Genomic DNA, 15,047 nt, shown 5'->3' with positions numbered 1-15,047 from the left:
CACACAAGCAGAACAACAGACTGACGGGCACCGAAAATGATTTCTTTGTGTGAGATAAAGGAGCAGAGGAGCAGAATTGTGTTTTCAACTACATCACCCCCGAAGCGTGTTTAAAAATATAATTTTGTTATCACAGAGAAAGTAAAGCACCAAAGGAAGGTACCGTTGGGTTCCAGTACCAAATTACAGGTACTGCAACTGGTACTTGTTCTCATGTGAATGGTAGCCAACCCTAGTTGTTTTTTTTTTTATCCGACTGATATAACAACAAAAAAAGAACATAATGTAGCCCAAACTACATCAAATCATTCCCTTAACTCAAAACTCACCAAGTCTCTACTCCAACTCCACTGGACAGAAACAGAATAAATTACTATTTTATTTCTACAAAGTTCTTGTTTGGCTGCGTGTGTTTAGATGGAGATTAATATTTAAGATTTTGAGAAAATAAGAACATCCTTGAGACTACGTGCCATTTGTCGTACTTGGACAATAATATTGTTTTGATATCTGTACTGAACAAATGTATTGTGTTACAGAAAAGTACAGAAAACTTTTGAGTCTTTTGTCTTTTTACTGTCACTCACTGACACACATAAAAAAAAATCCTCACCTCCATTATTTTTACAATTATTTGGTCTGCGTGACACTGATACTGTGGCATTATCCCCTCATGCTGTAATGCAATTATGAACAGATTTGTGATCTTGATATCAATAATCCGTGTATGAATGTGTGTGTGTGTGTGTGTGTGTGTGTGTGTCCTGGCTGGTGAGCATGCTGACTGTGCAGCCCAAGGTGAAACGGGTGCACGCCGCAATTATCTTTGGTCTGCTTTGCTCAAACCGCCTGCACTGCACTGCCATTACCTCAAACGACCCTTCTCGTCCTCGAGGCGTTAAAGTCAGATGGATTCACACTTCAAACCACCTTAAATTCCCTCCCACCCTGTCCATGAGCCACCTTAAATGTCGGCCTAACTCATCTACTAGTCGCTTGCCCTCCCCCTAAAGTGAAAGGGAGACAGTTTCCATGGAAACCACCAGTGGAAGTCTTTTTTTTTCTCGCCTGAGCTGAGGGCTCTGTCTTGTCTCTATTTCTTGCTGCTGAAATACAGAGAGAGGGAGCGTGTGTGTTTGTGTGTGTATCTTTATGCATTCATATGAGTCTATATTTGCAGTATGTGTGTGTGTTAGATGGCTGAACTGTGTCTGCATGTCTGAATGAGTGTCTTCTTTGACAGTAAATCAAACGCCTCATCATGCGTCTGTATGTTCTATGAGCACCGAGGGGCTTGTTTGTGATTGCAGCTGCTTGTTTACGTGTATTTGTAATGGTGTCTCTCTTGACATGAAGTCTAATTGTGATTCCTCTGCATTAGATGACTCATCTTTCCTCTCCAACAGTCTCCCTGACCAACAGGCATCCAGGAACACAATGAACTCATCTGACTCACAGAAAAAAAAAAAACAACCTCAACTCACAACCAACTCAAAAAACTTCCAAACTTTTGACAAAAATACCACAACCCATATTTGTGTAGTGCTGATAATTATTTCATTTCATCATGGATTAATCTATCAATTATTTTCTAAATTACTTAGTCTATAAAATGTCAGAAAGTAGGAAAAAAAACAACACGTTAATGGTGGGGCCAATAGTCCAAACGCACACGTATTTGGTTTAAGTATTATAAAAGACTAAGACAGCAAATACATTTTTATTTTTTATTTTTGACAGTTTAGCTTGAAAGGATACTTTGGATCTGTTGAAGTGGGGTTGTTTGAGGTGCTTGTCCATTGCCAGTGTATTCCAGGTACCAATATGGCACCGGTTCCTATGTGACTGCTACCTTCTGGAAAGATTCACAACGCAGATTTAGGTGTCTCATTCTGGTGCCAAGACTGTGTTCGTAGCTAGTGTGAGGCAGAGAGAGAGAGGTGAGAGAGAGAGAGAGAGAGAGCATGGTGACAACAGCGACAGTTACAGTGACGCTGCAGCGACTGCAGCAGAGAGTATGAAGTGAAACGCAGCCGTGCAGTGAGTGTACAGTTCAGGCTATTTGTCAGTGAATGAGTGCAACAACACCTTAAGGCCCCGGCCAAAATCCAGTGTTTAATTTACTACCTGCTGATTAAAAAGAAGCACCGAAGTTAGCAAGCTCACTTAAGGTGGACCAGCTATTTGCTGTGCAATGATCACAACTAACAATCTCAGCCACCATGCTAATATCAATAGAATCAGAATCAGAATCACGTTTATTGGCAAAGTTCAACAAATAAGGAACAAGGAATTTTTTCCGGGTTGGCAATGCTCACAGTACAGGGGAGGGAAATAAGTTAGGGATAAGAAAAATAGAAAAAAAAGACAGACATAGACATGTAATTGTATTTACAAAAGGAAGAGATAGAGAATATATACAAATGTACAATATGTAATTCAAAAATATACAGTATGAACAGTTTAGTGCAAAAACCACTGTGCATGAGGTAGTATAAATATATATATATATTTGTTGTTTGTTGTTTTTAATAATAGAGAAATGCGTGTCTGCTGATTCTCTCCTGAGTTGGAGAAACAGTTATGGGTTAGAACTAAAAACTTATTTCGCTGTTATTGATACATTAACTGTTATGTATTGTTGAATTGTATTAGTTGGGTTAGCTTTTAATATTATTTGAATGTGAACAAACTACAGTAATGTGCAAGATGTGTTACACAGTCGTGGCTGCACAACAAAGCTTTTACTGTTTTTCAGATCACTTGCATTTAAAGTTAGAGGACATCCATGTTAAAAATAAACACCAAAGTTAATGTTTAATAACTGCATGATATATTCTGAAGGCCAATGAATAATCATGTTAAAATAATTGTGATTTCAATATCAATCAAAATAGTCGGGATTATTATTTTTGCCATAATCGAACAGTACTAACTCTGACTTTGGACAACCTCACTTAAACATATATAAATTACCCCTTTAGACTAAAACTAAGAGTCTACAGCCATGTCAGCATCTCTGTGAGGATGTACCAAATGCACTGACATTGCTAACATGCTAATGTTTAGCAGGTGTCATGTTTACTGCATTTACCATCTTAGTTTAGCATGTGCTAACATTAGCTAAGAACTGCTACTAACACAAAGTAAATCTGAGGCTCATGACAATGTTACTCACTTTTAACTGTTTGGTCATAAATAAATATTAAGATCTTGATCTGATGATGGCGCATGATAAAAAAAAAAAAGACATCACAAAAAACGACTCTTTGTTGCAGCTCTAATTATATGACTGCAACTCTGTGTTGTGTGTTTCTGTTTGCTTTGAGTCTAGATCTAGAGAGCGTAGATAAGAAATAGAGAAGAGCTATCGAGACAGAAACAAAGAGAGAGAGAGAACAGGAACATAAGAGAAAAGGGATGAGACTGAGGAATGGCCTTGGCCCAGACATGACTGAGTGTTATGGCAGTGATGTAACTCAGGGGTAACATTTTAGCGCAAGTCCATCACCGTCTGACAGTGGATGCATATGCTTCAACTCTCCTTGTATGCAAAGCTCTCTCAATCTCCATTTGTCTCTTTCTTGCTATTTTCAAGAAGAAACACTGGCAGGGCATCCCTCTACTCGTCATCACTTCTGACTCCGTCATTTCTTTTCTTTTTACCATCTCCATCTCGTCTCATTCTTAATTCTCTGTATTCGTTTCTCCATCAGTTACAGACGGGGTTTCGACATCATGACATCGGCCTCAGCGAGAATTCCCACCTCTAAATGAGCATGAGCGGCATACTTTTCGTCAACAGCACAGAGATTATTTTGAAACCGGCGTTGGGATTGAGTGAGAATCAAAGGCAGAATTGAAACCAACAGTTGCCGTGTTTTGAAGCTTGTTTCGCTTGTTCTTGGCTCTTCTGAGCGAGAGAAAAGATATGGGCCTGTGTTACGTAACAAAAGATTTGCCTGACAAAAAGACTGCAAGCGAACCAGATCTGTGGTGACAAGCCTTTGAACTCTGGGAGTCAGCCTCAGCGTATAGATACAACACAATGCACACAAAAGTTGCACATTTGCGCAAACACATAAACACAAACAAGCTTCTCCTCAAATTCACCCTAAACGCAGCGTGGGAGCGAGGGGAAAAGGGAATAGTCAATGAGGATATGAAATGCCAAAGGAAAGTGGAGCAAAAAGACCAGACATGCATGAGATGGAAGCAATAGGAAGGGAATAACAAGAGGGAAGATGCAAAACCAGCACTGATGAGAGTATGTCTGAATGTTTGTCTGCTTCCTGCCTGAAGCTGTGAGACTCTGGGAAATCCTTCAGGCAGATGGGCAGTTAAAAACAGCACCACCTCTTCCTGCTGTTCCCTCCCCACATTTATTGTTTATTCACTCCCTGTGCAGAATCTGACATCCTTGCTTCCATGCATATTTCATCACTCAAAAACTGCATGTCCATTAATGTGGGAAAAATGGAAAATTGCCTTTAAATTGTCACTTTCTGCACAGTGAGCACACAGAAAATGTAAACATCAGAAAACAAGCACACATGAGAAAGAGCTACAGGACACCAGGGTGATCATTAAAAGAAAATAAAAACAGGGTGAGTAATGTAGAGCAGCATGCTGGATTAAACTACTGTATATCCTTCTGTCATCCATGCGGCTGCTGAGCTGTTTATACCGAGAAAGAATATTTTCTGGCAACTAAACCTGTTTCTGTAAGGCATCAATTCAAAGGTGCTGCGAGAGGATGTGATGTGTCATCCAGGAGCCTTACAAACATTTTGCAAACAGCGTTTGACTCAAAATCCTCTGCCAGTGGTGATCGCATAAGCATTAACTTCCTTTAACCACAGCGTCCCAAAAGATAGGAGCAGGTAAACCAAATGAGAAAAAAATTAAACTACAGTTTAAAGTGCAGACAAATGGATAGAAAGAAAGAAAGAGGGAAAGAAAAAAATGAGAGAAAGAAAGGAAGAAAGAAAGAAAGAAAGAATCAATCAATCAATCAATCAAAGACATAAGTACTACATAAGCCACATCTTTCTCTCAGGGCACAGATCTGCATTGTATAGCAAAACACACACACACACACACACACACACACACACACACACACACACACACACACACACAAAAGAATCCATATTATGTGTTTTCATAGCCAGTTGCACAATACAGGTGTTATCATTGACATATCTCACTTTCCTCAGACTAGGGTCTAATCGAGGGTTCAAAAATGCTCACTGGCTGAGTTCTATGTAACAGAGTAACGTAATTACATCACAAAATAAATGTAACTGTAATCCGCTACCTTATTTGTAGAACGTAACATTCATTCTTTTGCTTCTCACCTTTTCACTGTGCAGGAATGCGTTTTTAATTGTGGACAACGTGGGTCAGCAAAGCCGTTGGGATGAATTTGAGTGCAACAAATATGCACTTCTATTTTTAGGACATTTCATTTCTTTATTGTCCTGTTTAAAACATTTGTCAGACACAAAATCAAAAAGTAATGAGTAATAAGTCACATAACTTTGAGGAAGTCATTAAAATACTTGCATGACTTATTACGTTTTTAACAGGGCAACTAGTAATCTCTAACCTATTCCATTTCAAAAGTGACTTTACCAACACTGCTGGCTAAGTCAGGCAAATCACTTTTTATAGAGAGCTGAAGTACAAGTACAGGTTCTACCATGAAAACTTATTTCGCAATCACGCTTACATCTGTATTAACCAAAGTACTGTGGAAACTGCTGAGATGGATCAAAAAGCCTGGGCAGTAGTCTACTTACAGTGTTGCTTTTTGGGTCTTTTCATACATAATAACAGAATGAAAAGAATAAAATTACTGTATTTTTTTTCCTTAACTCCTGTTCTCCTTGTTTCTTTACTTTGCCTCATGGTAACCCGTCTGCTTCCAGCTGGCTATCTGAGGCTGGTGCTGCATACACAGTGAAATCACGGGAGAAAAGTAGTAATTTTTTCCCAATGAAAAACGTAGTCTCCTCGAATCTTATGACAAAACGAGGCAAAGACATGCAGCAGCGAAACTGTTCCGAAAGTGTTCCTCAGGCTACCTTCTGTAGTCGAGTCAAACAATCAGAAAAAGTCATGGCTGCTAGAGATGGAGACAGAAAGCAAATGTGCACAGAGAGAGAGCACCTGTGGCTGAAGCCGCCCTTGTAAAGTGGGTTGATATAATACCCAGTCACATAATGAAACAGCTGTACTGTATTTTGACATGGTGAAGGTGAAGCTGTCCAGTAGTCACTAAATATACACATGTCAACAAGATTGTAATCTGCATGATAAATAAAGAAAAAGAAAAAAATATTTGTTTATAATAATCACCTACTCATTGTGATCATTTTGACACGGACAGACGGGATCACTTAAGCAGTTTAAGCAGACATGTAACATTGTTCATTCCATTTAAATTAACACCATTCCCCCCAAAATGGGACCCTTGTGGTGTAAACATCTTTCAGAGGTTGTCATTTGTTATTTTTGATTGGCTATAAGGTAAGTCATGGTTTTAGCTCTCCATAGATCTCATATCTGAGAACACTAAGAATTGTTTTTTTAAAAACCCATAAACTAGAAAAGACAGACTTAATCACAGATGGAAGCAACAGAAAGTTGTTGCATTAAAACACAGAATGAGTGATCACAGAGCGTCGCATCTGAAATACACTTGGTGTAAACCATTTTATTGGTGAAAATCTTTGCCCTGCCAAGATGAAGCTGAAGTACGTCAACAATGTTTGTGAAAAGGGTTTTTTAACTGACAACAGCAGTGTGTGTGTGTGTGTGTGTGTGTGTGTGTGTGTGTGTGTGTGTGTGTGTGTGAAGAGTGAGAACCAGTTTGTGCAGAGCTGAGCGGTGTTATTAGAATTCCTGTCACAGTTCGCCCCTTTACTGGGCGGAGGAAGAGAGGGAGAGAGACGGAGAACGAAGGTGGGAAAGAAAGAGAGAGAAAGAGGGGGAAATTGAAGAGAGGGAGACTGAAAGGGAGAGAGAAAGGAAGACGTGAGGTGAAGGAGTGCAAGGGGAGAAAGGAGGAGGGAGAAAATTGAAGAGATGGAGAACAGAGTGGAGGTAGAGAAGGTATTGATTCAGATCTCGCTCTGTTGAATCACATCACAACCTAATTCACCGAACGAAGGCTGTGACAGCAGCAGAGATGTAAGATCACCTCATTGTTGTATATCTGATCAAACTGAACCACCACAGGAACCCTGTTTTATTTACATGCCTGGCCTTAGCACTGGACCTTTGTTGTATTAAACCACTGTTCTCAATTTTTACTCCCTGAAATTGAGTTCTTTCTTTTTTTGACACTCCTTCGCTTCTCCTGATTCACCCTGCTTTAAAACAAACCCGGTTGATGACACTCCATGCTGTATTTTCTTTTTAGCACAGATGGATAAACACTGAATTCGTCCTACATGCAAGTACTGTATGCGTACGACATCCTACGCCTGACATAGCTTACTCCTCTGTGCCACAGGCCAACCGTGTTGTCCAAAAACTATTATTAACACATAAATGAGTCACTCAGCCCCACATACATTATCCTACTGATGCAAATTCTTACTAGCACAAGTGGGACCCTGATAGAGGTCCATAAGCTAAATCTAAAGGGACATGAGATGATGGAACAGCTTTAAAAAGAATAAAAGCAATCTCTGCTACACAAAAAAGCTTTTTTTCCAGAATACAGTATCTCGGGGCACCCAGTCGCTCACCTGATAGAGCACGCGCTCCATGTACAAAAGCTATGTCCTTGCCGCAGCGGCCATGGGTTCAATTGCAACCTTAACCCTGTCCTGCATGCCATCCCATCTCTCTACTCCTTTCATGCTATGACTGTCCAATAAAATTGAAGGCCAAAAGTCCCAAAAATAATCTTTAAAATTAAGAAAAATACAGTTTTTTCTAATCTTTGTTTTTCAGATTCACCTCTCAGACCTTTAAAGTTACTCAAGCTAAACAATCAGAGATCACTCTTTGGTTCATCAGTTCACTGCTCATTGACAGCTTCTTTTCAGGTGGTTACCAACTTTAAAGGTTGCAAACTAATGCACTAAAGCACCAAATATGTAATAATTCACAACTTAAAATATTCCCCATCAAAGGCACTGTTTGCTCCCATTTCAGTAATGGTTGCTAAAAACTATAATGGCCAACTGCTTTATGAAAATTGAAGCTCAGGGAGGCATTTTCATGTTGGTGTCATGGGGCAGAAATCCTATATAAACTTCCAGTGTATTGTAACTCAAATGTGTTTGCAGCTCAACTCTACAGACAGGGCATGAAAGTAGTAGTAAGTATTGAAAAAAGTACTAACACAGTGTCGATTTTGCACTTTTAATAGGTTTTGCTGATAATTAGACAAATATTTAAAGGTGATTTTATCCTTAAAAACATCAAGCAAGGTTTTGATTTGGAGTGACGAGGTCTGGAGCACGCAGTTTTTAGCTTTTTAATAAGTTGTAATTTAACTTGAAGCTTTTTTTTATCAGTGTCACTCTGGGTGTTCAAATTGCAAATAGCTGTCTTCCGTAGGATGGACAGGTTTGGGGTGATGCTTGTGTCTAGCCACAGGTTTGTTTGGTTTATGATATTATTAATTAATGTCTTTAATTAATTACTGCAGTAGATATTTGATTGTAATATTAAAAAGAAAACTGGATGAAATGACTACAGTCCTACACATGCAGTGAGGTGCTTCTATGCTGACGATCACTTCTCAACAACAAATCTAAAAATATCAATTCATTTGTCAAGTTCATTCTGTCTGGATTTCAAAATCACCGTTAATATGTGCGAGTACCCCTCCAAAAACCAGTGGAGAACAGTGAGACCAGCTGCAGACGAACAAACACCTCAAATAGCTGAGTATTTTTGTGCTCTTTTTCTCGAGAAGGAAAAACACGCTGGAACAGTGAGTCAACAAGGGTACACAAACAGCAGGAAATGCAGAGACGACACGCTCCCACAAAGATGAGCTCAACTCAGATGAACACGAACTAAAGCTTACAAAACAACAGAGCAAACAGGTAGGCAGGTCTTTCACACTCACCGTCTTCCCTGCATTCTTCTGGCGGCTTTGCTTTCTTTGCGAGCCGAGGATCCAGCCATGACGTAGTTTTGGTGTTGTGACTGGCAATAGAAAGAGAAGACGGGCAGACAGAGGTCAACAACAGACTGACAGAGAGGATAAGAGAAAGAGACGAGTGCAACACTAATGACCTGTACGTGTGTTCGCAGGGGCAAAGAGAAACAAAGGGATTTCTAAGGTAAACTAAATGGTCATTAATCCACTAATTAGCCCTCAGCCACCAATTAGTAAGGGTGAGAGGATAGGGCACAAGTTTGCATCACTGTGCGTGTGTGTGTGTCTGTGTGTGTGTGTGTGTGTGCGTGTTTATCCAGTATGTCTGATTAGTAGCTTTAAGTTACATCAATTATTCAACACAGAGTCCAGTGCTGTAAAGTTTATACACCAAGCCATACACAGACTAAGTAGGTGCACTTTGTGAGGTGCATTACAATGGATTTGTTTTACAGCATTTTCATTATTTACAAGTGTAATCTTTTTTTATTAACAATATAAACTCTTAACCTTCTGTAACAGCTACAGACAGTTTTTTTTTTATTTTTATCGTAACACCCTTAAAGGGATACTTTGCCAATTTTCAATCAGCTTTGCATTAACACAATGTGGGTAGTATGTGTAAACGAACTGTGGTAAACTTCCCTCCAGCTAACCAGTGCCTCGATATTCCTCCTTCATTGGCTCCTTGGGCCGTTGCTCGAAATGCAAGTTATACTTCCGCAATTTCGTACTGCTGGCCAACCATGCCACCACTAACACGGACTCAGTTTATAACAGATCAAGAGACTCAGCCACCTCTCTCTCAAACTCTGAAATCCTCTGACAGTAAAACTAGGCAGTGCTGATCGAATACAAATCAAGATTATGTTCCTGCACTGCCTATTTCTCGCCTTAAATGTTTTCAGACATGTATTTTCACTTCTTGTTTCGCTAAAATGGCGAGAGTTTGTGAACAGGAAGTAGGCGTCATACTGCTTCCTGCACAGTGAGGAAGGCCCAGAAAACTGAGATCAAGCAGTAAACTAAGCAGCGCTGATCAAATATAAGCCAAGATTCTGTTACCCAATTGCATATTTTTCGCCTCAAATGTTTTTCAGAATCATGTTTTAGCTTATCGACTGTAACACGAGATCCGGCCAGCTCTACTGTGTCAGACGGACGAGGTTGAATTATGTCATCCACCAGCGGGTATCATTGGTCTGGAGCATTATAGTAGTTTAGGTTTTCTACCTTTTGAGGAAAAGCTTATGCCAGAGTAACGCTGGGCAACATGGCTTTACAATAATATTGTGATATTTTTAGGCTATATTGCGATACACAATATATATTGTGATATTTTGAAATCTCATTCAAACCACTGTAAACTACTAAAATACAACATTTTGAAATGAACTAAAGTTACAATAAAGTAGCTACTGTCATAAAATAAAGTTACATTAACTACTGTTATAATAAAGTTTCATAAAATACTGTTATAATGTTAAATATAGTAAAGTATAAAGTCAGATAAAGCACTCTTGTCGTGGTATGAGGATTCATCCACTGCAAGCTAAACCCACACAATAACAGCCTTCCAGTTCATATATTTTAAGGATTTCGAAATCGTACTGGTGCTCCATGGTTGTGCAATGTAATTTAAATCCTCAGCTCTGCAGCTAGAAAAACACAAAACATCACCTGTTAATTAGACCACGGTGCTGCTAAATGTGATGATTTATTTACTGTAAGCTGCATTTGAAAGTCATAGTGGTGCTCCATGATCACAACATGTGACTAAATAGTCACTGTCTGGGGCTCTGCAAAAGCCCTGTTTTTTTTTTTTTTGTGCGTGTGGGAGAGAGGGAAAAACTAAATCCTGTGAGTCTTATGTCCGTGGCTAAAAAACGAGACAATTTATACTTTATGTATTGCATCAAGAATATTCGCATTATCGCCTGCCCCTATGCCAGAGTCTTCTTTCTCTTTTTTCTCTGGTCATGTAGCACCAATTTCAAAAGTTTGCATCTTTCTACTGCAATGACTGCCTGGTTTTATATGAGGATTCTCCATAAATAAGAAATGCTTCTTTAAGATATCAAAATATATTCTGACATGATCTTTTTCTCTTACTCTATGAAGTAGACCTCCCCCTTTTCGGTGTAGGCCATCTCCCAGTTGTCAGGCAGAGGACCCAGCTCTTCCTCATCTATGTCTGGGACTTTGGCGGGGGATTTAGAGGGGGATTTTGGGGCCTCCTCTCCCTCGGTGGGGGGCTCGATAGAAGCTGGGGCCTGGCTGGATGTTTCAACAGCAACTTCCCCAGAGGCATCTGTGCTCTTGTCCTCATGTTCACTGGACTCTGTGGAGTGAGCACACACACACACACACACACACACACACACACACACACACACACACACACAGAGTTATTCGCACATAAACTCTGTGCACACATGCAGACCTGGATGCACACTACACACGTCATGCATGATGAGTCAGAGCCAAGCCACTGCAGTGCTATGAACCCCCAGGAGAGAGAGAGAGAGAGAGAGAAAGAGAAAGAGAGAGATTTGGTCTGAGGACAATGAGCATGAAGAGAAAACAACATGGGATGTCATAAATGGAAAAACAGAGAAAGACAGAGACTTTAGGGGTCAGAGACTGAGTCAGAAACACAAGGAAAGGTTTTTAGAGTGACGAGAAAAGCTGGTGGCATCTCAGTCAGCAGACGAGGAGTAAATGACAGAAAAGCACCAAACTATGAAATGCTATAATATTCTTGTTGGAACTTGTTATGTAAGTGCAACAAAAGCAGAAACAGTAAAGACAGTCATACAAAGGTCAAATTATTACACATTTGTCTATGACATCACATTTCTACAGAAAAAAAACACATGGTAAAAAGTCGATGTTCTTTCTCTGTCCTTATCATAGCAAAGGGTCCATATTGGTTTGGCAGTAAATTTGTCCCTGACCTGGGAAACACTTCAGACCTAAATCCCTCTTTTTACATTATTTATACATTCTTAAGATATATTACATTTTATTATACCTGAATTATTTATTATATTTTCACTATTCATCCCATTTACACAATAATCATTCGCTGCATAAAAGAAATGACCGCTCACTTCACGTTTATACTTAAAGTTGACGCTTGTGTGTTTTCATATTTCTTTCCTTAACTTAATTTTATTACTTTTATTTGGTGCTTACCTACTTTTTATACTTTTTAATTCTTTAGTTTTAGTACTAGTTTGAAACTGCATTTCAATCCTGTACAGGGGGCAGAATTGACAATGAAGTTGACTTTGATTTGATATCTTTATCCACGGCTACTAAAAATGGTCCCTAATGTCGGCCCTAGACCAAACGACTTTTTAAGAAATATCACTGTTGTAGACAATTTCCAATGTCCAAATTAAAATCATGAGTTTTAACTCAGTTGGTGCACGTTTCAGCTGATTGCAGTCATTTGGTGTAAGGTAATCATATGAGCCCGTCCGGGCCTTGTCTTTTTCTCTTCTTGACATTCTGACAAAATGTATACTTTAATATTATTGTAAGCTTTTAGTCTTGGCTCATGCAAATTGTGAAGTTTAATGACGTGAACATTGTCAACAACCATTAGCTGTGCTCTCTCAGGCATCAAATAGGAAGCAGCAAACCGGGTAAACAACAAACATGGAGGGGACACTGAGGAGGCGCAAAAGCGTGAACAAGTCACGGGTCTCTTGGCCGATAGAGGAGGAGGAGAAACTGGTGGAGTTTTGGAGTGGACAAGAGTCTTGTGTTTAATTCAGCGCATCTGATCCACCGACCAGCACTTACTTTAGTAAAAATCGTAATTTTTGAAATGGTTCGCCTCCTCCCATTAAAAGAACGCAGCTAACCAACAGAGTCTGGTGATGAGCTGAGGTGAGAAAATCCAAAATTTAAAGGTTGGTTACAAATAAAGTTTATCTTTATGGATTATATTGATGCTGCACTGACAAGAATACTGTCAATGCATGACGCCTTTTATCCCTCTATTGTTATTTATGTGTTTTAGTGGGCACGTAAGGAATTGTCCATATGTCGTATTTCTTAAAGGCAGTTCAGCCTAATATTGTTCACCGAAAGCAGGATCAGAAATAATGTCATGAGGATTCTAGTTACAGTCTTGCAAATAGTGACCTTTCAAGATCCCCAGTCTGCAAAATTTTATAGTGTGTGATAGAGCTGGACCCAAATATTCGGCTATTCAGGTATTTGTTCATTAGATAGGTATATTGTTGTTTCAATTTAGGCATTTGGATATTCTTTTTGAATATCCAAATGCTGTTTTAGCGTTTGTGATCTTGCCACACAGCAGATGCACGGCAAAAATTTGACTCATTAGAATACTAGACTGGTTGTTGTACTGATATCTGTCTGAGTTTTTTCTAACTTTTTTCTAACTCTGATTACTCGCTTTTGATTAACGGCGAAACTCCAGAGCCCAGAAAATGGTATTCGGCACAGCCCTAGTGTGTGACTAAAACTGTGAGAGGAAATCAGATTTTCGTTTTTTAAGTCTTTTCAAAGTCCTCTAGTGTATGGTAAGCATAAGTCACACTGAACTTTTCACCAGAGCGTGTTCTACAGCTAATTTTTACAGGTGTAGTGAGGAATTCATCTTGTCCTGTTTGAAATCAGGCAGGCAGATAAGTCTTTCATGTGGTACAAGCATTAAATTATGGAGATTTATAGGTTTGTTGTGAAGGCTGAGGAGCATGTCAGAGAGGGATTACTGTATTTTTTCTGTTACAGTCTAAGTAAGTATAAATAGAGAACACATGACAGTAAGTAGTAGTGGAAAAAATACGACATGCTACAATAACACAGGCTACAAAGAGAATTGGGGAGGAAGAAGGAAGAGGAGAGGGCAGAAGGGGCAGGACCACAGAGACGAAGAAAAAGCAAGAGAGGTCAGAAGGAAGGAGATGGTAGAGGAGAGGAAGAGAGAAGGGAGAGTTGGGGTATTAATAGAAACAAGGACAAAGGCCAGTGGCGGGAGAGAAAAGACAGCAGGAGAGACGGAGAAATGAGAGGACAGAGACGAGGGCTGAAGCCAAAATGAAACCCTGGACAGCGATAATAGTGGAGACATTAAGGTGCCCTTGTGCATTCTGTTATATAAGGTTATTGAGAACCTGTGCAGTTCACACTCATGCTAACAGAGTCTGTTAATGTCTATAACGACTGGTCAGGGGACAGTTTGTTGTCAGATTTGCAGCCATCTGCATGAGCCAGACTGTTTAAACTGCAGGCAAAAGAGACTCGATTTATCCATAAAGGACAATAAAAAAGAAAGGTAACAATTGCTATGACAGCTGACGTGTTTCTATGGTTTCACTCAATCATGCCAGTGAGACAGCAGTAAATAACCCAGCAGACAGTTCAGGCCTTCCAGACAGATTCTCTCCTCAGCAAAACACAATGTTTAAAATGTCATCATGGTCACAACACTTGAGAGACAGATAGTGTTTGAATATAATTTCAGTCACAAATAGATGGGAAATGTGGTATAAAAACATCACAACAGGAAATCTATGTATTTGTTCCTTATCCTATAGTACCTGGTGTGATGGCCACCCCGTTGCCGTTGACGACTGGGCTCTCCTCCTCCTCCTCCTCAGGCGGCTCCAGGCTGGCTCGCTGCTCCATGTTGCTGACTGACTGGTTCCTCTTCCTCTTGCCCTGGGCGCTGGGCCGGGCTCCGGGCAGCAGGGCCTCACTTACATTCAGAGGAGGTGCTGCGGGGGATGGCTCCGCTGGAGGTTTCGGTGTACCGTAGAAGTTGTCTGAGGGCAGGAGAACACAGCGGCATTTGTGTTAGAGGCCACATGAACGACTAAAGAGGGATCTCAGGTGATGTAACACACCGTCTGGCAGGCACGGTGGAGGTCTACCG

At 40.0% G+C, this 15,047-nt stretch overlaps 1 protein-coding gene across 1 annotated transcript in view; it reads right to left on the bottom strand.

Annotated features, from left to right (window-relative positions):
• The window catches only part of LOC121950247 (membrane-associated guanylate kinase, WW and PDZ domain-containing protein 2-like), a 105,159-nt gene that overhangs the window by 36,649 nt on the left and 53,463 nt on the right, over positions 1-15,047 (bottom strand). Inside the window, exons 4-6 of the mRNA XM_042496189.1 lie at positions 14,713-14,937; positions 11,243-11,471; positions 9,098-9,177 (exon numbers count right to left, since the gene is read on the bottom strand). Of these exons, the coding sequence (XP_042352123.1) occupies positions 9,098-9,177; positions 11,243-11,471; positions 14,713-14,937 (534 nt within the window). The remainder of the gene's footprint in view (positions 1-9,097; positions 9,178-11,242; positions 11,472-14,712; positions 14,938-15,047) is intronic.

Source organism: Plectropomus leopardus, chromosome 11 (genome assembly GCF_008729295.1).
Source record: "Plectropomus leopardus isolate mb chromosome 11, YSFRI_Pleo_2.0, whole genome shotgun sequence".
NCBI lineage: Eukaryota > Metazoa > Chordata > Actinopteri > Perciformes > Serranidae > Plectropomus > Plectropomus leopardus.
Note: the sequence above shows the minus strand (reverse complement) of the source record. Positions and strands in the feature narration are given on the sequence as shown.